The sequence below is a fragment of the Crocodylus siamensis genome, chromosome 1 (genome assembly GCF_052110815.1).
Source record: "Crocodylus siamensis isolate JL-2025a chromosome 1, ASM5211081v1, whole genome shotgun sequence".
Lineage (NCBI taxonomy): Eukaryota > Metazoa > Chordata > Crocodylia > Crocodylidae > Crocodylus > Crocodylus siamensis.
Genome location: NC_143395.1, coordinates 165,522,947 through 165,549,052, shown reverse-complemented (window position 1 = coordinate 165,549,052; position 26,106 = coordinate 165,522,947). Strand labels below are relative to the sequence as shown.

Below are 26,106 nucleotides of genomic sequence, written 5' to 3'. Positions count from 1 at the left end.
TCTGATCATGTGTGTGGCTCTTCTCTGGACTCTCTCAAGCTTCTCCACATCCTTTTTGAATTGTGGAGCCCAAAACTGGATGCAGTACTCCAGCAGCAGCCTCACCAAGGCTGAGTAGAAGGGGAGAATGACGTCCCGGGATTTGCTTGAGAAGCATCTATGGATGCAAGCCAGCGTTTTGGTCGCTTTAGTAGCTGCAGCATCGCATTGAAGGCTCATGTTCATCTTGTGGTCAATGATGACCCCCAAGTCTCTTTCTTCTGTAGTGCTAGCCAGCATAGCGCTGCCGAGCCTATAAGGATGCTGCAGGTTTTTCCTCCCAAGGTGGAGAACCTTGCATTTTTCGGTGTTAAACACCATCAGGTTCTCCTCTGCCCATTTGCTGAGCTTGTCCAGGTCAGCCTGCATCACCTGCCTGTCTTCTGGTATGGATGCTTTGCCCCGAAGTTTGGTGTCATCAGCAAACTTGGCCAGTCCGCTCCTGACTCCAATGTCCACATCATTAATGAAGATGTTGAACAATATGGGTCCAAGGACAGAGCCTTGGGGGACCCCACTGGTCACAGGACACCATGATGAGTGACTGCCATCAATAACAACTGTCTGGGTCCGACCACGGAGCCAATTTCCCAGCCAGCGGATCATGGTGGATCCAAGGCCACAGTTAGCTAGTTTCACCACGAGGTGATCATGGGATACCAGATCGAAGGCTTTTTTGAAGTCAAGATATATGACATCAATCTTTTCTCCCTCGTCCAGGTGATAGGTCACCTGATCATAGAAGGAAATGAGATTGGTCAAGCAAGACCTACCCGCAACAAACCCATGCTAGCTATCCCTTAGAATGTTGGCGTCGGCTGGTCCATTAAGGATGGCCTCCTTAATAAACTTTTCCAAGATCTTCCCCAGGATAGAAGTCAGGCTAATAGGCCTGTAGTTAGCCGGATCCACTCTCCTCCCTTTTTTGAAGATAGGCACCACATTGGCCTTCTTCCAGTCTTCAGGCACTACACCAGAGCACCAGGAGTTTTTAAAGGTCCGTGCCAGGGGCTGGACTATGATGCTCGCCAGCTCCTTGAGTATCCTGGGGTGCAGATTGTCAGGGCCGGCTGACTTGAAGATATCCAGCTTGTCAAGATGTTCTTTCACGAGGTCCGCATTTATGGAGGGCAGGGGATATCCCCCACCCAGACCTTCCTGTCCCGTAGCAGGCATGGGCGTCCCATGGGACTGAAGAAAGATTGACACAAAGTACCCATTTAATAGGTTGGCTTTTTCCTGGGCATCAGTTGTCAGTTGCCCCATCTGGTTCAGCAGGGGTCCAGTGTTGCCCTTGCTTTTCCTCTGGTTCCCCACATATCTGAAAAAGGACTGTTTATTGTTCTTGATGCTCGAAGCTAGTTGGAGTTCAGTTGCAGCCTTGGCTTTCCTGGTTTGCTCCCCACAGGACTGGACCAGTGCAGAATAATCCTCCTTGGAGGTGAATCCCATCCTCCATCCTTTGTAGGCCTTTCTTTTTAGCCTCAGGAGGTCTGCTAGGTCCCTGGAGGGCCAGGGGGGCTGCTGTGCCCTCTTGCTGCCTTTCCTCTGAGATGGAATATACTTAGCTTGTGCATTGAGGATCGCTCCCTGGAGGAGCAACCACTCTTCTTGAACTCCCCTCTCCCTGGGGACATGGTCCCTTAGGGCCTGACTGACAAGCCTCTTGAGCTTGTCAGAGTCGGCTTTTCTGAAGTCAAGGACTTCTGTGTTGCTGACTGACTTGCCAGCTTTATGGTGGATGGTGAAGGTGATCAGCTTATGGTCGCTGTCACCCAGCTTCCCATCGATCACTAGGTCACCGATTAGGTCATCCCCTGTAGCCAGTACCAGGCAGCACTTTGCTTCTTGTTGGCTCATAGACTTCTTGAGTCAGGTACAGGTCATCCACACATGAGAGGAAGCTTTGCGACCACTCGGATTTTGCTGAGTGATCTTCCCACGAGATGTCCGGGTGACATCTCGTGACAACCATGGTCCTGGAGCAGGCGGCCTCAGCCAGCTCCCGGGTGAACTCCTGGTCAAGCTCAGGACTTTGGGTGGGAGGTCTGTAGTAGACTCCCACCATTGTGTCCCCTGTGCCATGTTCTCCAAGAATTTTAACCCAGAGAGTCTCTAGCTGTCCACCCTGGTTGCCAATATCAGCTTGCAGGGACATGTAGCTTTCCTTAACATAGAGAGCTACACCCCTGCCCCTTTTATCTACATGATCCCTCCTGTACAGTGTATAGCCATCTATACCCGTGGTCCAGTCATGGGTGGAGTCCCACCAGGTCTCCGTTATTCCAATGACTTCATAATTCTTCGCATTGAGCAGGAGGATGAGCTCCTCCTGCTTGTTCCCCAAACTCCTGACATTTGTGTACAGGCAGGCAAGTGTCCCCTTGGGGGCTCTTGCCTTGCCAACAGATTGTACTAGGGCTGGGGCAAGGGTGGGATCCCTTAAGTGCCTTGGTCTGCTGGCTTTGCAAGGGTTGCTCAGTGGGCCAGCAGTGGCGGTAGTCTCCCCATCCCCCAGCGGGCTTAGTTTAAAGCCCGGTGGAGCAGGTCAGCCAGTCTGGCTGAGAAGAGCCTCCTTCCCAGCAGCTCGCTGCCTCTCTTACCAAAGAGCGGGCTGCGGTCATGGAAGCCAAAGCCTTCCCGATGACACCAGCACCGCAGTCTTTGGTTGACTACATGGATCCTCCTCTCCCTCCTCAGCCCATAGCCTGAGACTGGGAGGATTGAAGAGAACACCACCTGAGCTCCCAGACCCTTAAGCCCCGCTCCAAAATCCTTGTAGCGCCTCATGACCCGGCTGGGAGCACTCCGAGCTGTGTCATTGGTGCCCACATGAATAAGGAGCATAGGATAGTGGTCTGTGGGCTGGAGGAGCTCTGGGTTCGTCTCTGCAATGTCTCGGATGTGGGCCCCCAGGAAGCAGCAGACTTCCCAGGCTAAGGGGTCGGAGTGGCAGATTGCCTCCTCAGTCCCCCTCAGGATGGAGTCTCCCACAACAAACACCTTACGTTTTGTCTTGGGGAGAGTGGGGACGGTAGTTGCAGCTGAGCCTGTGCTGCCTGCGGGAGCTGGCAACTCAGCAGGCTCTGCTGGAGCAGCAAGAGGTGTGTACCTGTTGCTAAGCTCCAGCGGGGTAGGGGCCTTGGTGTGGCGGGCCTTAGGGCCCTTGACCACCTTGGTTCATGTCCCTGACTGGGCAGAGTGGGAGGTCCCAGAGTCCTCCTTTGTCCTGGAGGGAGATGGTGGTCTACTCTCCGGCTCCGGGGGGAGAAGGGCTTGGCAGCAGGAGTCAATCTCCTGCTCACAGTCCCTGATGGCACGCAGTCTCTGGACTGTGGCCTGGAGCTCCTCTAGGTGGCGTGCCAAAGACCCCAAAAGGGAGCAGACCCCACACGGGGAGGTGGCCATGCTCCCAGGCCCCAGAGCCTGAAAAAGGGACAGGCAGCCCCCGCAGCCGAGAGCCAGGGGCTCCGTCTGCGTGGAGCCTGGAACCATGGGCTCTGTCTGGGTGGCCGTCTCTGAGGTGCCAATGGGGGGCCGCAGAGCCCGAGGGGACCCTCGGGGTATGGCGCGTGCCCATCCGTGTCATGCCTCTGGTAGGCTGGCTATGGCTGCAACTGACTACCCTAGTGGGTTCGCAGGCAGGGTCTCAGGCCCTCCCGTGCCCCCTCCTGCACGAACTCTGCGCTAACTCATGCGCCAGCAGACAGCACGCCTGTTTGCGCAGCCTGTTCGCATGGCTCTGGTCGCGTGGCTCCCTGGGGGGCTGGGCGAAGTAGGGGGCTGGGCAGGGGCTTGACGCGGCCCGGCTCCACACAGCCACCTCCTCCCACTCAGAGAGGGGTTAACCCCTTCCCACCACAAGCCCCACTTGCCTCCAGCTGTGCTGGGGGTCGGCAGGGGGCTCTGCAGCTGTTGGGGGGTGTCTGAGGTGTCTGGGGGGCTTTGGGGGAGTGGGGGCGTGGCGGGCTTTCACCCGCGCATCTCTCACTACTCCAGATCCTAACTGGGCGCACAAACAGGTGTGCTTGTCTGCCCAGCATGCGAGTTTCTGCAGGAGTTTGCCCAGGAGGGTGAGCAAGAGGGCCTGAGACCCTGCCAGCGCGCCCTAGGGAAGCTAGTCTCATCAACAGGAAGCTAGTCCCATCAACAGCCGGCCTCCCCACGGCATGATATGGATGGGCACACGCCGCACCCCGAGGGTCCCCTTGGAGACTGAGGCCTCCCCCTCTGGCACCTCAGAGGCCTCCACCCAGATGGATCCCATGGTTCCAGGCTCCATGCAGACAGAAGCCCTGGCCCCCAGCTGCGGGGGCTGCCTAGCACATTTCCAGGTTCCTGGGACCAGGAGCATGGCCACCTCCCCTTGCGAGGCTTGCTCCACTTTGGAGTCTCTGGGGCATCAGATTGAGGATCTTCAGGGCATAGTCCAGAGATCGCATGCCATCAGGGATGGCAAGCAGGAGATAGACTCCTACAGCCAGGCCCTTCACCCCCTGGAGGCGGAGGATAGACCAAGGTTGCCTTCTAGGACAAGGGAGGACTTGGGGACCTCCCGTACTGTTCAGCCAGGACATGATTGACCACAAGATGAACATGAGCCACCAATGCAATGTCACAGCTGGCAAAGCAAACAATACTCTGTCTTGCATCCATAAATGCTTCTCAGGTAAATCTCAGGATGCCATCCTCCCACTGTACTCGGCCTTGGTGAGGCCACAGCTGGAGTACTGCATCCAATTCTGGGCTCCACAATTCAAAAAGGATGTTGAGAAGCTTGAGAGAGTCCAGAGGAGAGCCATGTGCATGATCAGAGGGCAAGAGAATAGGCCTTATGAAGAGAGGCTGAGAGCCATGGGACTCTTCAGCCTGGAAAAGTGCAGGCTCAGGGGGGACCTGGTGGCTGCTTATAAGTATATAAGGGGTGTTCATCAGGATGTGGGAGAACATCTGTTCACCAGAGCGCCCCAAGGAAAAATGAGGACCAATGGTCATAAACTCCTCCAAGACCATTTTAGGGTGGACATAAGGAAAAATTTCATCTGGAATAGACTCCCTCCAGAAGTGGTGCAGGCATCTACTCTTGACTCATTCAAGCTGACTTCCTGCCCCTGGGGCAGAGGGCTGGAGTTGATAATCTTCGAGGTCCCTTCCAGCCCTAACATCTATGAAATCTAAGAGATCTATGAGATCATAAGCACTGAATAAAGTTTTAGCAGGCCACCAGGCTTTCCAACCCATGCTTTTCGCAGCCAATCCACTGTGAGCTCATTTGTAATCTATTTATTCTCCTGCACTGAAGAAAAATTCCTTTGGTGGACTTTTACTTTAAAAAAAAAAGTAGAAGGGCTGTTCACAGCTGGTAAGTGTCACAGAGAGCATTATACTTACCTGCTTTTCATTTCCAGCTGTGATCATTTACACTGGTTTTTCTGTTTTTTAGAATTATGGAATTTGTTACATCCAGTAACGTTATTTTGGGCCTTGTATCAGGTACTAATTCCAAAACTAGGACACAGTGGGTGCGTCTACATGAGATGCTTAGGTCTAAGACAGACATTTCATAAACTGGTTTGATCCAAATCAGTTAAGTCTGATACTATATTCAACTAGGTTTATCTTAAACCTGTTTCAGCCATTTATGTGCACTGAGCTTCTGCTTTGTTACAGGTTTAAACCAGTTTTAGATGACTTAAACTGGTTTATGTGAAACTTCTGTCTCTAGCCTTAATGCACAGTAGCCTAATAACACTGTGTAGAAGTGTGCTGGGCAAAACCCGTGCTAATACTCTACTGTGCAGTAGTATTAGGCTACTGCGCAGTAAGTGTCACAAAAAAGTGCACTGGCACTACTGAGCAGTAACTGTAGTTAGTACTTCACTAAGCAAGTACTAAACTAAAGGAACTGGCCGAGGTCATTGCAAGTCCCCTGGCATAACTTTATGAGCACTTGTGGTGCTCTGGTGAGGTACCAGAGGACTGGAAGAGGGCCAACGTGGTCCCCATCTTCAAAAAAGGCAGGAAGGAGGACCCAGGAAACTATAGGCCGGTTAGTCTCACCTTGATCCTAGGCAAGCTGTTCGAGAAAATTATGCTGGCACACATCCAGGAGGGGCCAGCAGGGGACTACATGCTTAGGGGCAACCAACATGGGTTCATCAGTGGCAGGTCCTGTCAGACCAATCTGGTGGCCTTTTACGATCAGATCACCAGATCGTTAGACACAGGGGTAGCAGTGGATATAATCTTCCTGGACTTCCAGAAGGCTTTTGACACTGTCTCTCACCCTGTTCTCATTAAGAAACTGGGGAGCTGTGGTGTAGACACCCACACAGTCAAATGGGTCACCAACTGGCTGGAGGGCCGCACCCAGAGGGTGGTAGTGGATGGGTTCTTCTCAACCCGGAAGGACGTGGGCAGTGGGGTTCCGCAGGGCTCGGTCCTCGGGCCCGCACTGTTCAACATCTTCATCAGTGATTTGGTTGAGGGGGTAAAAAGCACCCTGTTCAGATTTGCTGATGACACTAAGATGTGGGGGGACGTGGGCACTTTGGAAGGATGCAACAGGCTACAATCAGACCTAGACAGGTTACAAGGGTGGGCGGACGAGAATAGGGTAGGCTTCAACACAGACAAGTGCAAGGTGATGCACCTCGGGAGAAACAACCGGCACCATACCTACAGGTTTGGGAACTCCCCTCTTGCCAGCATGGAGGCGGAAAGGGATCTGGGGGTCATCATTGACTCCAAGATGAACATGGGCCGGCAGTGTGGGGAGGCAGTCAGGAAGGCCAACCGCACCTTGTCATGCATTCACAGATGCATTTCAAGCAGGTCCAAGGAGGTGATCCTCCCCCTCTATGCGGCACTGGTCAGGCCGCAGCTGGAGTACTGCGTCCAGTTCTGGGCGCCACACTTCAAGAGGGATGTCGACAGCATGGAGAGGGTCCAGAGAAGGGCCACTCGTATGATCAGGGGACAGCAGGGCAGGCCCTATGAGGAGAGGCTACGGGACCTGAACCTGTTCAGCCTCCACAAGAGAAGGCTGAGGGGGGATCTTGTGGCCTGTTATAAACTAGTCAGCGGGGATCAGCAGGCATTGGGAAAATCACTGTTTCCCCGAGCACCGCCAGGAGTGACCAGCATAGAGGGGGAGGATCACCTCCTTGGACCTGCTTCAGATGCATTTGTGGATGCATGACAAGGTATGGTTGGCCTTCCTGATTGCATCCCGACACTGCCAGCCTATGTTCATCTTGGAGTTAAGTCAGGAACAGTATTTCTCCATCTTCTGCTTCTATCCCAGTGCAAATCTCAACTACAATTCAAGCTAAGCATGCAGCTTAAGCTAAGCACAGAGGTCAGACCCAGGCCTGAAAGCATCTGGGTCCCAACAAGTTGCTCAGAATGTCAAAAAATGTGGGGGTCTGCTCAGTATTTCCGATTTGTCTAAGCTGGTGCTGTTTGGTAAGATGGAACATCAGGAAATGCTGAACCTGTAAAAGCTTTTTTCCACATTCTTCAGGAAGCTTCTGACACCCAAAGATTCACCAGCGTAACAAAAAGCTTTGCTGCTCCATATGCTTCTCCATCCAACCCAGACTTGCATTACACTGTGAATGTGGCATGCCAGCTATGGGTGCCACTTCACAGGTTTTGGCACAAATCACCTTTTAATGGACAGGAAGGCCAGAATGTTATCGTTTAGTTAGAAAGTTGTTAACCATGTTAGCAGGGGTGGTCGACCTGTGGCACACATGCCACTAGTGACAGAGGCAGTCTGTGTGTGTGGCACACAGCAGATTGGAACGGGGAGGAGCAGCACAGCAGCAGAAAGGACAGGGAGCAGAAAGCAGAACAGCAATTTGGACTGGGAGCACAGAACAGGGAGCAGAAAGCAAACCAGCAGATCGGGCAGGAGAAGGGGATTGGAGTAGCACCCCAGGTAAAGGCAGGGCTAATTTGTGACGCACCAAAAAGGTTGACCCTCATTGGTCAAGTCAGGAGGAAGGCAGGCTAGAGTGGCACCTTAGAGGCTAACTAGTTCAGAGAGGCATAAGCTTTTCTGGGCAACAGCCTGCTTTGTCAGTCAGTACAAAAGTTAATGCCTCTCAGTCAATCAGTATCTAAGGCATCACCCTGCACTACACTGTTTAATTAGAAAATTGCTGGCACTTTTCTGGATTTCTGGGAATTGTTCATATTTGGGTTTGCTGAATCCTTCATTTGTTTTTTTGCCTTCTGAAAGCAAATAGTTACCATTTCCTGACACGAGTTTCACTAATATAACCCTTCCTTCCATCTACTTTATCTTCATTTGTTTCTGCAAATTCCACAACTTTTAGTTTAAAAGAAGCTCTACATCATTGTCAAGGACCTATGATTCCTATTTGTTTTAAAATGGCTAACTGTATGTCATGGTTGATTTGAGACCCAGCAGTCACCCCTATTTATATACCTTCTGGCATTCACAAACTTTGTTGGTGTTTGTAATTCAGGCATCAAATATATGTTATTATCATTATTAAATTAGTCTAATATTTTATTTAATATTATTATATTTCACTTATTATTTGTTCCCTTTTTTTCTTTTGCTACCTGAATGTTGAGTTGCTTTGCCTCTTTTACTTGTTTTACCTCAATTTTAGATGCAGGCCATTTTTAGAAGAAATATTTGGTTTTAAATTGTGTCTCTTAAATTTGAAGTAATATGGTAATACATTTTCCTCCCCTCTCTTCTGTAGAAACTGTTCTTCAGCTTTGGCTCTAGTTCTATAAGTTGTAACCTTTTTTTCAGACATTCTTTCAGATTCTTTCCCTGGATAAATATAAGCAGGCAGGATTCATGGACTGCTACATCTCTTGGCTACCACGCAGGCTGACCCAGCACCAGCTGTTCCTACCAATTGCTTTTACTGTGCCAGTTTTCTCCTTAACTCCTTATATTTGAACTTATCTCAAAAGATATCAGTGATGCTTAACTAAATCCATTACCTGTTTTTCTTTAGAGTAGGAGTGAGTTCTTTCAACTGAAGTAGCAAACAGTATAACAGCAACTGAATATGTAGAGGTACACAAAATGTTCATGAAAGTAATACAGGTAACTCCCACATTCTTCACATTCTCTGAGTCATGGCAAAAGCTTGCACTATTACCAGCCCTGGCAATCACGATCTCCTGCTAAGTAAAAAGCCACTTAGTTTCCACTTATACCTATATGTCCCCGGTGATGTCAATGAGGTCAACTGACCTCAGCTGCATATATTTTACCAGGATCCCATTCATATATAACCACCACAAAAGGCTATAGAGATCAAGTTTATTGTACTGGATTACTAATGTAACACACTTTAAATTCTGGGGTGCTTAGCTAGATGGATTAAGAACTTTTTATCTGCAGTTTGTGACGGTGATGAATCATTCTGGCTGGAAAGGTTGCAGCTATACTATAAATCACATTCAGAAAAAGAAGAAAAAACCCCCCAGCAGTGATAAATAACCTGAGTCTGGAATCCACACCATATAATTGTGCCATGATATGTCATCCACATAAGATACATTGCTTTGAAGGAGCTAAAACTGAAAATACAGGTTCAGAGTAAGATGCCTCTAAATGTGTTAATTACTGGAAAAGAAGTAGCAATGGCAAATAAAAGTTACAAATAAATAAGTTCTGTGTGAGATGGAAAGATTTATAAAGGAATTAAAAATGGGATTCATGATAATCCTGCAATATAACTATTTAGTGAGAAATGTAACAAGTTTTCTATTATCTTCAGAAAAAGCAATTTGAAGGTTGCCTGTTTGACAGGCACTAGTGAATTTATACTAGAAGAACTCCAAGTGCTTCTTGTGGTGGAGCCTGACCTTAGCTGAGGGGGCTCAGAGACACAACAGAGGGCAAAGCTCACTTGCCTGTAGATTTGTCTAGATTTTGAGAAATGACTGATGTTGACAAATGAGCTGTCATGGCTCAAGTGGGGATTACAATACAGAATTACAGAAAGACCACCAGAAACAAATAACAGTTAGATTACAGCTGAGAAATGGAGAAGTCAGCAAAGGTAAGTGTTGTCTATGCTAGCCTGTTTTCACTTAAATCTTCTGTTGCTGTTGTCATTAATTCGGTACCATCATTGATGATGAGAGTGCTCATGTACACAAGGCAGGTACAAATACTGTAAAAAAAAAAAAAAAAAAAAAGAGCTTTGGTAAATAAAGGTACTCTCAACAACGTCACTTCATTTCCTTTCCTTTTTCTGCCTTCTCCTTTTCTTTTCTTAAGGAGAATGACCCACTTTTTAGGTCCATGATGTGCTGGGAGCTGTGCCTTGCCAAAGAGGAGGATTTTCAAGGATCCCTTTCGATCAAATTTTGGCTCAAATTGCCTGAAGCTTCCTTCCTTTTGGGGCATATGTAACAACTTAAAATTGTGGAAAACAACCTTCTGGCTTTTCAAGGATGCTCTTCCACATATTATACCAGATCTCTATTTTCCCTTTTTAAACAGCTTTGTAATCATACTTGTGACTTTAATAACTCCTATCATAATGCCCTGTGAGGTAGGTAAGTATTATAATTCCATTTTAGACAGAAGAAACTAGTGCACCAATAGGATAAATGATGTTCCCATGGCTTCTCAGTAAGGCACTGGTATAGAGCCAGGATTAAAACTCAGGAGAGCCTGGCACTCCACCCGGTACTCGTTACTCTTGACTGTTTTCTCTGTCAACCAAGTTGGACCCAAGGGAGTGTTATACACACAGCAGACTTGCAGATATAGTTTGCTTACTGAAAAACTGTTTTAAACAATTAAAATCACTGAAGTGTTTTTTCTGACAAGTTGTTCTTTCTGTTTCTGCAGCTGGTGCTACCTGAATATTCCATTCACAGCCTTTTCTGTATAATGTTTTTGTGCGCTCAGGAATGGCTCACTTTGGGGCTGAATGTCCCACTGCTTTTCTATCATTTTTGGAGGTAAGTCTGCCTTTTAAGTTTTGGTCCATGGTCATCTTCATTTTCTGACTCAACGTGCATACATAGGCATCAGACAATGAAAACACAGCAGTAGAAATGAAGGGCAGCTTTCTTTCACTCAGGAGATTACTTGGATGAGTTGATGAGGCACGATTTTTCCTCTCAGTTTGTAGTTTATTTTTTTTAAATAACATCTAGCATTAAAAGATATATTTTCATTAAATTTTAGGGGGAAAAGGAATATAGTCTGGTATTTTCAATAGAAGTCTATTTTCTAAGTTAGTGAAACATTCCTTTATGCTTCTTTGGCAGCACAGGATGTCCAGATTCTGACTGTACCTGTCCAGGGAAAAATTTACCTTTTGGAAAGGAGTTCTCTTTAGTGTAAAGCTGGTAGAGGATGCAGAGCTGCCTCCTCCATCCCAACATGGTAGGAATGGGATGTGTTGCAGTGCACCTTCTCTAATCCCATTCCCTCATTACTTAAGGTCACAGAGGGACCTCAAGAATCAGTCATATTAATTAGAGTTTCTCTTCAGCAGTTCTGATTGATCCTGGAGTTGCACAGTGCAGGTTCAGAGAACTGACACTTTCTTTCTGAGGGCTTGGCTTACATCTCTTCCTAGAGAAAAATCAACCCCTTATTCAGTGGAGTTGCAAAACAGCTGGGTATCCAGGGCAAAGAAGCAGCAGCAACTTCTGGTTGCTGCTGCGCTTCTGGCTGCTGGAGCCTGGGTGGCTCTGGGTGCGGGGACACGGGGAAAGAATGGGTTTCTTTCCCCATGTCCCCGCACCTGCCAGAGTTGGCACTCTAATTGGTCACCACTCCCTAGTTATGCTGCTGCCCTTATCTGTTATGAAGATGGGCAGTGGTCTTTAGTTTTCACAGCTGTCAGTTTGGCACTTTCAATAGGACTATATCCACATAACATTTTTAAAAGATAGACGTGACTTTTGTCTGTCACAATCTTCTTGTCACCAGAGGTTACATATAACTGTAGAGAATCAATGCCTTATAATACTGTGAAGAATAGTATTGTAATGAGGGAGGTAATTAGAAAAGCCTTAGATAGGAACAAGAGTATTAGTTATTTCCATATTTTCTGCAAAAGCTCAGTAGCAATGAAGAGTGAAATGGAGCACTGTATTATCCAGAGTTTAGAGTGACAGTGTAATTCTCAGAAAGCTTAATGAAGTGGAGCTGTGAATGTGTTTTCTTTCTGGTGATTCTAAAAAAGCGAAAGCCATTAGTATTTTCAACACCGTTTTAGCAGAGGGTAATACCCAGAGTGTGACAATAACAGGTGCCTGACAAGCACAAGATTATGTTTAGTGCACAAGACAAAATGTTACTCTAACATGCTGAATGTTTATGGTCACACTTGGAGGAAAGTACAGTTGATCTTTTTTGTTTTTGTGGAGATGACTGTGTGTGCACGTGACTACAAATCTAATTAGGATGGGACCAATTACAAGAAGTGCCTTAAAAATGTGTCATGGGTACCCCTATATGCAGTCAATAATTTTAGGGGGCATTATTTACCACACACAGATATTTCCTTGAATTGGATTTATTCCTGTTGTGTTGCTTTTCCATTTACGGCTGATGTTAAGCTGTGTCCAGTATTAACATTTTTGTTTATATGAACCATGTTTTAGTGAATGCATTTTTGTATTTGAATATTTTGACTTAAGACAGGAAGTGAGTTAATTGATAAATCAAGTGTCAGAAATCAGCTGGACCTGATGATCTTACAAGGTCCCTTCCAGCCTTAACGCCTATGAAACCAAATGTCCATGAAATATTCCTCACCAAACAGGAGCTATTTGCACCTCAGAGAGACCCTGGCTTGCAGGGAAGAAGCCAGTGTCTAAAATAAGTATTCACATCAAACAATGGCTTCAATAGATGTCAGAGGGATATGCCTCAGTATCCTCAGACAAAGACTAAAGTGCTTTCCAAAAGGAAATCTTATACTGAGAGGGTTCCTCTCACCCTCTGGAATAAAGACAGCTAAGGGAAATCTTATTAAGGGTTTATAATAATTGCGCTGTCTTCCTGAAATATAATTTTGAATAGGAAGAAATCTAACTTTTCAGACAGATGGTTATCCACAGAAAGTAAACATCTGCATAATGAATATGCTCCCGGATAATTGAATAGAGAAATAAAGACAGGGAGATGATGTTAAAGTATTTAAGAATGGCTTTTGAGGAGAAAGAATGTCTAGGAAATCCCCGTGCTTTAGGGGAAATTCCTATCCCCAGCTGTAAGGCCTAGTAATCTGGAAGAACTAGTAGAGGGAACTGGTAAGTGCTGGATACAGAGACTGACTCAAAAATTGCTTCTAATTAGAGTAACAGGGCAAGATTGTCTTGTTTTAATTTTGTATAATTTCTGTATTCATACTTAATACTGCATTTACTCAAATCCAAGACAAGGTTTTTCCCTCCATTCAATATGGGGGCAAAAATCTCCTCATCTTGGATTTGAGTATAAGGTGGAAGGGAAAGTCAGATGGCTGCTGTGGCTCCTGGGTTGGGGCCAGAGTCAGAGCCCCAGCAGCAGCCTGCCAACCCTCTCCTGCATCCCCACCACTCCAGGACTCTGGTTCATGGCTAGGCAGAGGCTGGATCTTCCTTTTGCTCCGTGCCTAGGGGGAATGGAGATGGAGAGCTGTGTCTGATAGCAAGCAGCATGGGGTGGGGGAAACAGGGCCTGGGGGGACAGAAACTGCAGGGAGGCAGAAGCCATAGGGGGCAGAGGCTGCAGGGGGGGAGGTGGGGGCAGAGATTGTAGGTGACAGAAGCTGTGGGGATCAGGCAGCAGGGGGCACAGGTGCCATGGGGGGCAGGCTATAGGGGTGGCGAGTGGGAGGGGCAGGGGGCAAAGGGGCTGCATGTCCCAACCAACCACCTGCCTCTTCACTGCATGCCCCCCTGCCACTGCTTTTTGTGCTGAAGCCTTGGGGGAATGAATTTAAGAACACCCTCTGATAATTAGATTCTATACATGAAAAATTATAACAAATTTATAATTTTTCCCCATATACAATCAAATGATTAGGGAGTCATCTTAAATTCAAAATCATCTTGGATTTGGGTAAAAATGGTAGTTACTTCCTCTTATACAATCTGTCTTTCTGATGTAATAACCCTTATTTCTATTGTATCAAATGTAACCTCAGGAACTAGCACAGGAAGCCGAAAAGGGAAGTTCCCACTTTTATATAGAAAATGGTAGGGGTTAAGGTCACAAGCCAGTGGGCTAAGGAGAAAGGTACTGGTAAATAAATATTAATGTTAAGGTGCATACACTTAGGAATTACATATCAGGTAATAAGCAGTAACACTAGGGTTACCATATGCCCTAGTTTTCCCGGACAGGCCTCTTTGGTTTTCTGCCCTCCATCCGGGTGCGTTTTTTAAATGCAAACAAATGTCCAGGATTTTGTTCTGCCTCTGCTTTTTTCCCTGCACTTCCAGCTTGCCTGAGCAAGGAGTTGCTTGGGGCTGGGGGCAGCGGGGAAAGGTGATTGGAGGCTGGGGCATCATGTTCTCTGTGTGTGGCCCCTGGCAGCTACAGACAGATAAGAGATAGAGAGAGGGAGTGTGTGTGTGTGCATGCACTGTGTGGGCAGCAGGGCTGGGAGAGCAGGGGGCTGTGGGTAAGATGTGAGGTGTTTCCGCAGGGACAGGGGGGTTGCATCTGTAGTCACAGCTCTGTCACTCCTCTGAGATCTCCAGCCACGCATTTTCCTTTGCCGCTGTGTCTTCAGGTTCTGTGGGGTATTGCCTCTGCTGTGCGGCTGCCAGTCTTGTGCTGTGGCCCTGTGCTGGGTACTTCAGGCAGCTGCCCAGGCCTAGCAGCACTGGGACAGGTGCACAGGGGCCCAGAAAACCAGCGTGGGACCCATAATGGCCTCAGCCTCCTCACCCAGGCCCATGCCTGTGTCTTTACCCATGCCTGTGCCCTCCACCTGGGGCTTCAACTGGACCAAGGAAGAAACTAGTGACCTTATGGCTCTGTGGGGCAGGGCAGAAGTGCAGCACTAGTTTGAGTGGGGTGGGTGCTCCAGCACTCACATATATGGGGTGCTGTCAGGTTGAGTGTGGGTGTGTGGCCATGACTGATCAGTACAGCAGTGGTGCATAAAGATCAAGGCCTTGTGGGCACAGTGGGTCGCCATGACCAACCACAATCTTTGGTCCAGCCATGCCTATAAGCCCTTGATGTGGCAACTGGACACCATTCTTGCACCCCAGGACCCAGGCTGCATCTGTTATTTTTAGCAGCATGGGCAGCCTGCCCAAGCCCCTGTGCCCACTGTGCTCTCCCAGCCCTGCCCTAGCCTGGCACCTCCAGTGCCATATCACTAGAGGAGGGCCCCTTGGGTGCCCAGCATCCCAACCTGCTGAGTTCCCCAGCTACAGTTTCCACCAGCAACTCAGGGAGCCCTGGTCAGTCCCTGCCTTGCAGGTCCACAGCCCCAGGCCCAGCTATGAGGTGCAGCTGGCCACAACTCTGCTGGCTGCCACCAGTGCCTGCTTCTTCCCAGGGTGGGGCCCTGGCCAGGCATCTGCACACCGTGCCCCTCCATCTGAGGACACTGCCTGGAGCCAGATACTGTTGCTGGCAGCCAGGTCCGAGTGGAGCCGGCAGCCAAGGCCATGTGGTAAGGACTGAGCTGCGGGGAGGGTCCTTCCTCCACCCCTGCCCCCTCTCTCTGCCCAGCCCAGCCCACCCACACTTCCCTGGCCCCAGGTTCCCTCCCCATCCCCCACACAGCACAGGGAGATAGAAGACTGCACAGAACTTTATTGAGTACTCCATGTTCCCTCAGCTACATGGCCACAGGCCTTTCCAAGGAACATGTTGATGCCAGTGGTGATGTCCTCCCTACAGTTACATGCTGGGGAGAGGCTGCCCCTAGCAGCCAGGATGCAGCCTCAGGGTTGCCGCCGCCCACAGATGGGGCCCTGCGGGTGCGCCAGCTTCACCAGAGGAAAACCCAGGACAGGACTGTCCTCCTGAAGCATCTGGTGGTGACATTATGGGACCAACTGGAGGACTCATGGGCCTGGCAGGCAGAGGATGTCACCCATGAGGAGGTGAGGGACTGGCACAAGGATGTGCAGGACTGGGAGACTGGGAGTTCTAGCACATTGTGGAGGGCACTGCACACCTCCAGGGTGCCTCCTTAATGGTGGCCTTGCCTACACCAAAAAGGTGTCCAGCGTACCACAGGCTGGCGGGCATGGCCAGTTTGAGTAGAGAGAGGGCCATCTGGGTGTCCATGGAGAGGGGTGGCCTCATGCTGGTGTCGTGCCACTCCAGGTGTGGCCAGAGCTGCTCCATGAGATTGCAGAAGGTGGGACAGATCATGCGGATGGCCTCCAGCCATTGCTCATTGTCCCAGGTACCTGCACTGCTCATTGACCTGACTGGCCTGGTAGCCCCAGAGGCAGCAGGGCTGGAGGCCTAGGAGGGTGACAGTGGCATACCTAAGCCCCTTGTCAGCATCCGTGCTGGCAGGAGCTGTGTGGCGGCAACCCTGGGATGGCATGCTGCAGTGTACTGGGCAGGCCCGAATTGCCATGCGCCAAGCAGCAGTTGGTGCAGTGGGTCAGCAGGGCTGGCATGCTGGCTAGCAGGAGCCCAGGGTGCTGGTCATCGCTACCAGGGGCAGGGGCTGGAGCAGCCATAGAACGGGGAGGCAGAGCAGGCAAGGAGAGATCTGATGTGTGCTGCCTCTGTGCTGAGCATGCTGCTCTTGAGGAGGGAAGTGGCTGGCCAGAGGGTAGAGCAGGGCTGGGTTTTAAAGACAGCTGCTGGGTGCTAGTAGCTGCAACTGGAGCCTAGAGCTGCCCCTGGTGGCAGGAGGCGCCCATTACAGAGCTGCAGGAGACTTGGTACAAAGAGCAGCAAATCTGCACCCTAATTGCTGCGTGTGTAGACGCTTGCCCAAAAGCACTTACTCCACAGTAGTTTACACCAGAGGAATTTTAGGCCAAATCAAATGCACGTGTAGATGTGCCCACTGTATCTTACACTGTGTTCCATACATTACAGATTGTTCATGGAGAGAGTGCTTCCAGAGCAATCGGTAATTATAGGCATACTGACTTTGTAGGGATGGCAGACTTTATTTCTTAGCATAATTTCTGGGGGGAAACTCCTGGAAAGTCCTAGCAGGTGCTCCTCCCCACTCAGTTGCAAGAACCGGTCACCATGCTATTTTTGGTTGGGATTTTGTCCAGCAGAGGAGTCTGGGGAGCAGGATCTAGTCTGCACCAGAAGACAGCCAGCCAGAATATTGAGGAGAGAGCCTGGAGCCTCCAGGGCGACGCATCTCGATATCATGACAAAATCCGAGGCATAACTGCCAGGGTCTATGCCCTGAGTAGCAGCAGCGGCAGAGGCTGGGTTGGGTTGGTTGTAGTAATTGCAGCAGCTGAACACGTATTGGCAGCAGCTGCTGGTTTTTCAGTCTTCTCAAATTGGGTGCCTGGGGCTGGTGCTCTGGTAATCCACCTGTAATTGCATTACTAGACAAAATGCTTAGGAAGGTTTGGGGTGAAATCATGCTTCCAGTGAAGTTGCTTCATCCAGAATTTCACCTCTGTGCAGGAGAGAGGTGGCCAGGGGAGGGAGGGCATACAGCAGCTGTAGCTCCAGCCCCAACACTGGGTTAGGTCCAGAGCCACTGCAGCTACCTGTCTCCGCCATCACCACATACTCAGTTCCGAGACGAGGGGCTCCCCGTACCCGCATGTTAAACGGGGAAAAAAATCTTGTCTTGGAATCAAGTAAATATGGTAATAATACTTCACCTAAAGATCACAAATCATTTAGCTAAGATTGAGCAGATTTTTTTCCTATGAAATAATTCAGATAAAAACTTATTTTTGTCAAGATTGTCTTCAGGTTTTTTAGATTCTCTGGAACACAAAAATATCTTCACCAAACATTGCCAATTTCCCTTTTTCAGAACAGCCTTTTCCATTTAAAAAACTATTTTGACAATAATTTTGATACCTCTATATTTAACTGACCTTTAATTAAGCCGTATAGCCTCCATTTGGACTATGCCAGTATTATTTCCTCTGTACTGATGGATAAATAAATGTATTAATTGATTCAGTTACCTGTTGTCATACAGTCAGTCAATGACATAACTGCAGTTAAAATTCCAAAATCCTGACTCCGTGATCATACTGCGATGTAACATTTTCACTCACAATATGCAGGTGTTACATGTATTAGAACAGGGGTGTCAAACATCAGGCACATGGGCCACCCCCGACCTGTGGAGCCATGCTGCATGGCTTGCTGGGGTACCAATGGGCAAACAGAAATTGGGGGCATGGCCACGGTGGAGTTGAGGGCATGGCCAAGGGCAAGTGGCGTGCTGCAGAATATGGGGCCTTAGGGCTATGGTGGACATAGCAATAGGTGGCAGGAGCATGAGTGAGGACTAATGTAGGCCTGGTTGCTTTCTGGCCATTGCCACTGTTGTTGCCCTACCTCCTCAGTTGCTGGGCCCGCCTCTGTGCCATGCTGGAACCTGTCTTTATAACAGGGGCATAACAACATGGCTGGGCCCCTGGCTCACATGGAGGATGCGGGGACTTCTGCCTGCTGCCACACTGTCAGCACAATTGCACAGTGGCTTCCCAGGGTAGCTGCCCTGGTCACACTGCCCTAGTTATGCCACTGTTATCTAAGGTTGGTATCTTGATATGAACAATGCCCCCCTCATGCTTCAAAGAGATATTGAGACCCTTCATTTGTGTACTGTTATGTCATGACAAAAGATTTCTTCTTGATTCCAGCTGGTGATCAAAGGTCTGAGGGCTTGTAACATCTATACATTTATCCTTGTAACCTGTATACATTTATCTAGAATGTTATAGTGTCACTTCAGGTGTCTTCTCCTGCTCTTTCAGGTATTTCCATTGCCCAGCGGATAGTTCAGAGCTAGCATACGATCCCCCTGCAGTCATGAATGCAGATACCTTGAGTTATTGTCAGAAAGAGGCCTGGTGTAAACTAGCTTTCTATCTCCTTTCATTCTTCTACTATCTTTACTGGTAAGTTTGATCATTCCCACAAAGAAGGAAAGAGCTATTTTTCATGTGAAAAGTTAAAAAATGCTCTAAGGATCAAACAGAACAGGCAGACCTGTACCCTTCATCTCAAGTAACCACTTTTAAACTCTGCATCAGGAAAACATGTCTATTCAAAATCAGAACAGCTAAGGAAAATCTGATTAAGGGTTTATAATAATGTTGTTGTCTTCCTGGAATATAATTTTGCATAGGAAGAAACCAGTGCTAATGTATCTGCTTAAGTTCCAGGGAAATTGTCTGACTTGAATGCTAAGCTGTACTTAAAGTGCTTTTATGAATCAGTATCTCGATGCAGCCCCAAGATTTCCAATTCAGTTTTATTTAGCCTCCAATTAAAGGCATATCTCCACCAAGAAACTAAGTTTTTCTAGTCATTTGGATACTTTTCTTTAGATGAAATAAAATGACAATTATGCTATAGGAAACAAAAATAGTTGCACTGCTAGCAATGTCCAATTGAGGATCAAATTCTGCCCTGTGATGTGTAAGTTGTTTCATATGTGACACTCAAAACAACACTGGAAATGGGCCCAGTTGCTTTCATTGCCCTAGAACAGTTGGCAAAGTTGCCTTCAGGCTATGGTCTGCAGCAGCAAGGTACACTTGGCAGTACATTTCAGTACATGGACTACTCTTCCACCATGATACAGAAATATAGAAAAGAGAGTTTGAAAGGAACATAGGAAATTCCCTATCCAACCCCTCACTCACAGCTGGATCAGCCCTGCCTAAACCATGTGCCAGGCATACAGGTCCGGTCCAGAGCGTGCTCTAGGTCAGTGGAAAGACTCCAGATTGACAGATACACTCACTTTATCCAATACTCTCTTCATTGTCATGTGCACTAAGGGAATTGCTCCAAGAACTAGGCAGGGATCACATCTAATTAAAAAGACTCTTGCATCATCTTTGCATTTTTGCTTGTATGGACCATATCATTACGTTATAAAGCAGTTCACTAACTCAAACTCAAGCTTTTAACTTTAAACAAAAGTGTTGTTTCATGTTAGCATTCCCCCAGACCTCTTCCCATAATTGCAATTGTATTGAATATTTCTTATCCAAACACCATGGTATGGTGTAGTGCTTTGTAAAGTGTGGCTTGTACACTGCAGTGGAGGAATGAAGGTCCCCGCAGCTGGCAGTGGTGATAATGTAATGTCTGTGGAGCTTAAATTTGGATATGATTATTATGAGTAAAATTGTGGCTGACTAGGTATAGGAAGTGTGGGAAGTATGGGGACAGTATGAAAGTATAGGAAGGTACAATAGCTCAGACCCACAGGAGTATTTTGGTGCCAAACAGAAGCTTAGCAGGGCACTAGTCTATACCCAGGGCAACCATGATGCACTGGGCAACACTGGCCAGCATGGTGCTGATTATGGTGGCACCTATTTTTGTGTCCCCCTGATAAAAGCAGTGCCTAGGACTGCTGCCTCAAGCCCCTTCCTCTTCCCCCTCGGTTATGCTACTGGTTCCAAACTCTACATAGGTACCTCATTCCCACAGAAGTCAATAGGAGTCAGACAGGTACCTATCTCTGTGGGTCTTAGCCAGAGATCCTCTTCCTCCCCCATCCAGCACTTTCTTGCATTGTCAGGGGTCAGGCATAATCTGAGTGTGAAGAGCAGGGATAATGTTAAACTAGTGCTTCTGGCAGTGCTAACTATCCTGAGAAGAGCAAGATGAGTCAAAGGCCGGTGGAGGGGCGACAATGTTTTTTCTATCCCCGTCTCTTTTGCCAGCGGACCCTGACAGAGTCACTTAGATACAAGAGTTCAAAAGCCCTCCTGAGGCCATCTTGATGGTCAATTCCCTCATTCCCTCTACTCCTCTCATCCCAGAAACTCAAAGCCACAGTCTGCCCTAAGTGATCTAGTAAGAACTGCAAAATCCTGTACACCAACCCTTTTACGCTATCAGAGATAGACATACCATAAAACAGGACCCTGGCAATATATGATTTCATAATTATACAGAATTAAACTTAGTATGTATAGATTATTTCCAACTTATCTCTTTATTTTTTTATCATTGCATAAGATGTTTATTCTACGAAAAGAAAAATCACATAGTTTTAATAGAAACTCTTGTCTTTGCCTCTGAGAGTAGTTTTAAAGATCAGCCAAGCAAATGTAGAATAATTTTGTTTCTGTTCTTTTCAGACAGTGACAGCAGAACACATTTTATTAAACTCATACACAGCTTGTGGCATGATGGTAAATGGCTAATGAATTTGTTAAATCTCAAGTGCTTTCTGATAACCATCTTGAATGCATCATAATTCAATTGCTATAGAGAATGGAAGGACTGAGAGCCACAATCACATAAGAAGGCTTAGGCCATTAGAGTCAGACTTGAGAAATGGAGGGTAAAGGGTTATAAAAATCAAAGTGCTCTGCAGGCTTCAAAAAGATACTTTCATATTGTCTCTTTCTCTTTTACATTCAGTATGATCTACGCTTTGGTGAGCTCTTAACTCAAAGACCATCATTAAAGACTGAGAACAACAAAGGACACAGAGCAAAGACAAGTCAACTTTCAATGATACTTGGTAAAAAAAAAAAAAACCAGCAGGAAAAGAAGGCTCTTAACCCAATCAGTAGTACTGTATGTGAAAGACATACACAGCAAGAACAATGACCAACTGAAGAACTGGAATATTTTGGAGAGTGAGCTGAGCAAACTGTGTTTATCTTCTCTTACTTGGTATTTTATGGTCTGTGGTTTCAAAAACCCATGCAAAACAATGATGAAATTTAAGGGGATGAAGTAAAACCTATCTTCATCTGATGGGGGGATACTGCACAATAAATTTGGTTTACTGCACACTCCAAGCTCTGCTGTTTCACAAGGACTTTCTTGCTCAATAATCCTTCTGTTCTGAGAGAATGGGGGGCCAGAGGGCACATTCCATAGAAATGGCAGCTAAGGATGCTGCTAAAAGATGTGTTTAATACACGTTATGAACACTAGTTGGAATTCATGACAATTGTCCACGGATGGTCATGTGACTATGGAAAAAGGGACATTGTATCTTGCTAGTTAAGTGACTTTAATGTATTTTTCCAAACATGGCTAAAAAAACCCCAAGAATTTGCCACTGTAATGCAGTATTTTTGAATGATATGCCATTCTTGTCATTGAATATCCAGTAGTATATTTTTAATATTCCATCTGTTACACACCAGTTTATGTATGACTGAATTATATCTCTGAATACATATAGCTTGACCCAATTACGTCAAGATTTTAGTAGCACGGTATTCCTCCTACTGGGGATAAAACTGGTGAAAAACCCATATTTTAGGGAATGGTGTAATATGAACATTTTGTACACCAAAATGGTGTATGCAAAATGTTGTACCTCTAAAGGACTAAATGATTTTAGTCTGTGATTTTTGTCATGCTGTTTCCTTTGGTTGTCCAATTTCATCTGAAATTAACAGCTTGTGTTTCTTGTCTCACATACCAGGTGGGTGTTGAAAAGACTGGTCTGTCCTCACATAGAATTTAATTGCAAAGGTTTTGACTTCATCTTACAACTACATAGGTTGATATAGATGAACTGTGCATGTTTCATATGTCCATACATGGAGACTTGCACAATCCAGCCATATATATATTAGATTAACCTGTTTCATTCCAAAGCTGTCAATTTGGGGTGGACTGCTGCAGAGTGCTTTACATAGTTGTGTGTGTTTACATTTGTTTTTATTTTTAACTTTTCATCTCATTGAGAAGTCTAGTCTCATACTCCTTAACGGAAAACTGCAGTGAAAAATAATGCCATTCTAATGGCAGTATCTATTTCCAAAGAAATAGATAGCAAGCCTAGATTCTGTGTTTTCAAAAGTCCTTCTGTCCAGTGTAATTCATAAACCCAGGTTATGTGACTAAGCTCCCCTACACAATGCACGGAGAGAATTATATGCCGTAAAGTACTGATAAGCTAGCCAGTAAGACAGGCCCAGGGAGGGGCAGGGGCTAAAGTCCCACTACTCAAAAAGAATTAGGCATCCTTTTCCACCAGGATTCCCACACAGAAGAGGGAGTTGAACCCACGTCTCCCACACCTGTGCTAAGTGCTCCAAACCCTGGGCTACAGTGTATAAAGAGGATACTGTTACTACCACCTCCTGGCACTCTTTTATTTTGACTAGGGTTGAGTAGAGCTATTCCTACTGGATTGAGCGCCCCATGTAAGGTAGAAAGGGGGATGCCTAATTTGTAAATCATGTCAAGGTTTAATTATGAGCTAGGAACCTAATTGCTCAGTTGTGTCACAGTATTAATAGTTATGCACATACTCAGCAGTATATATTTTAGGACCTACAGTGTTAGGCAGCATCTGAGCAAGTGTTTTATGAATTCAGTAATGCCTGAAGGCTGGAGCGAGGCATCTAAAAAGGCATTTGGCATCTTAGTCTCCCTTGTCAATATAGCTCCAATTCACTACAGGGAGTTAGTGCTGAAAGGGACCTTTTGGATCACTAGGTTCAGCCCCTGGCTATTATGAACATTTTATAATTCTGTTCATAAACTTATCAAGTTCCATCTTAAAACTGGTTTGTTTGACCACGCCACTCCTAATGGAAGGCTGTTCTAGATTCACACTCTCCTGATGATTAGCAGCCTTCTGATTTTTGGCATGAATTTACTCATGGCCAATTTACAGCAATTTATTCTTAGAAATCATAGACTGGAAAATAGACTGGAAGGGATCTTGGGAGCCAATCTAATCCAAACCCTTGCTCATAGTGGAATCATCTGAGTTTAAACCATTCCAGTCAAATATTTATCTAACATGCTCTTAAAAACTTCTAGGGATGAGGATTCTACAGCTTTTCTAGGTAATCTATTCCAGTGTTTAACTACCTTCTTAATTAGCAACGTTCTTCCTAAGACCCAATTTAAATTTCCTTTGATGACATTTAAGATCATTATTTTTTTTACCTGTGCCCTATAGTCACAGAAAATAGTTTGTCACAGTTCTCTTTATAACCACTCTTCAGGTCATTTGAAGAGTATTAACAAATCCCTCTTCAGAATTCTGTTCTGCAGAGTTATACTATATTTACTTGCATACCACACACATCTCTCCCCCCCAGAATCAGCCCTCCAAGATTGGGGTGCATGACTTAAGTGAGGAAACTGATTTATTTCATTGGACTAGAAGGTGGGAGATACTGTGTTCTAATGGCCGCCACTTCTTTAGCCATTGTTTCCTGAGCACTGTAGCTTGTGCTTAAAGCAGCAACTGAGCTGGCTCAGGACTAGTGAGCTGCTGCATGCAATCTGTAATATTTTGATGAGGCTTGTGATGTGGAAACAATACTTAATTATTTACAGGAATATATATAAAAGCTATTTACAGTAAAGAAGTAACAATCTTGCTTCTGCCTTTGCAAGGCTCTAGGGCCTTGTTGAAGTCCTGCCATACTGGCAAGCTCCTGCTGTCTCTATCGTAGAATCAGTTGTGACTCTTGAAATTTTTTTCTACACTGTGTGCGCTTTATTTGGGGGCACGTGGTATGCAAGAAAATATGGTAATCCCTGTTCTTTCCACCTTCTCTTGCAAGTCATGTTTCCTAGGTCTCCAGTCAGTTTTGTTGCTCTCTCCTGGACCTCCTAATTTGTTCATGTCTTTCTAAGACATGGACTTCTTTGAAGTGTGGTACCCAAAATGGGACTGTAACAAGGTACATGGCTCAGGGGCTGAAGCTCAGCTTCAGTGGATTAAAGGGTACTAGCCTACCTGCCTAGGAGCACTAGGGCAACTGACAGGGGTGATTGGTTGCCCATGAAGGAAGTTAAAAGCTCCCCGAGAGATGATGCTGGAGAGAAGGGAAGCTGACAAGAAAGGCAACACTGAAGCATTGTGGTGAAGCCCTTGCCCAAGGTGGCAGATTTTGTTGGTATTTTGTTTAGTTTAAGGTAGGAAAGGGAGAAGAGTGGCTCTTGGGCCTGGATAAAGGAATAACAGCTCACTACATGACATAGTATTTCAGTGCTGCATGGAGTGGAAGAATCACTTCCCATGACTTACATATAGCACTCCTAGTATCCTAGTATTCTAATGGCCTTTTCTGCAACGGTAAAATTGTTGGCTTCTGGACATCTTGGGCACTTATACACATACTTTTCTGTCCCACAACATGCCAGATATCTGCCGCTTCAGAGCAGATTTGATTCGTTGAGTCTGCTCTGCACGTGGACTGAGGCAAACTGCACTGAGCCACATGCAGTTGTATAAGTGGTGAAATGTGTGTGAACACACAGAAAATGGCAGTGGTGCACTTTTGAACTAAAGCACCTTTGATGTGTTTTAGTTCAAAAACGTGCTGCCACCATTTTCTTAGCACTGATGCACATTTCACCACTTATACGACAGCAAGTGTCACAGCACCAGGCACATTTCAAAGCCCCCAGTGCTGCAGCGCTTGCATGTGTAAAAAAGCCCCTTATGGTCCACTATAACCTCCAGGTCCTTTCCTGTAATACTGCAGGTTAGCCAGGTATTCACCTGTCTGTATTTATGCATGTGATTTTTCCATCCTAAGTGCAGGACTTTGCACTCATCTTTATTGAATTTCATTTGATTAATTTCATATAATTGTTCCAGTTTATTGGGGTCATTTTGAATCCTAAACCTACCCTCAAGGACAGGGGTTGTCAACTGGGAATACACGTACCCCTAGGGGTATTTAGAAAGACTGTAGGGGGTATGCGCAGGCAGATGGACAGGGACAGAATGCACCCAGGGGCGCAGTGACAACGTCTCCCCGGCACGTTCCCATAGTTTGCTTCTTACCCAGGGGAAGGGTGGGGCATGCTGGACGCTGCTGGCCCCATGCAGCACACTGTGGCACCTCCCACCTCAGCTTGCACTCTGTGCCTGTTCCCAGGAGCAGGGGCAAGGGCAGCGGTACCCCTCCACAGGTCACACACATGCT

General features: G+C 46.7%; 1 protein-coding gene across 1 annotated transcript in view; it reads left to right on the top strand.

The window, feature by feature from the left end:
• The window catches only part of CNIH3 (cornichon family AMPA receptor auxiliary protein 3), a 132,674-nt gene extending 110,687 nt beyond the window's left edge, over positions 1–21,987 (top strand). The window contains exons 4-6 of the mRNA XM_090047985.1: positions 10,904–11,016; positions 18,967–19,110; positions 21,602–21,987. Coding sequence (XP_089904111.1) covers positions 10,904–11,016; positions 18,967–19,110; positions 21,602–21,629 — 285 coding nt within the window. The 3' untranslated portion in view covers positions 21,630–21,987. The remainder of the gene's footprint in view (positions 1–10,903; positions 11,017–18,966; positions 19,111–21,601) is intronic.
• The last annotated feature ends 4,119 nt before the right edge of the window (positions 21,988–26,106 follow it).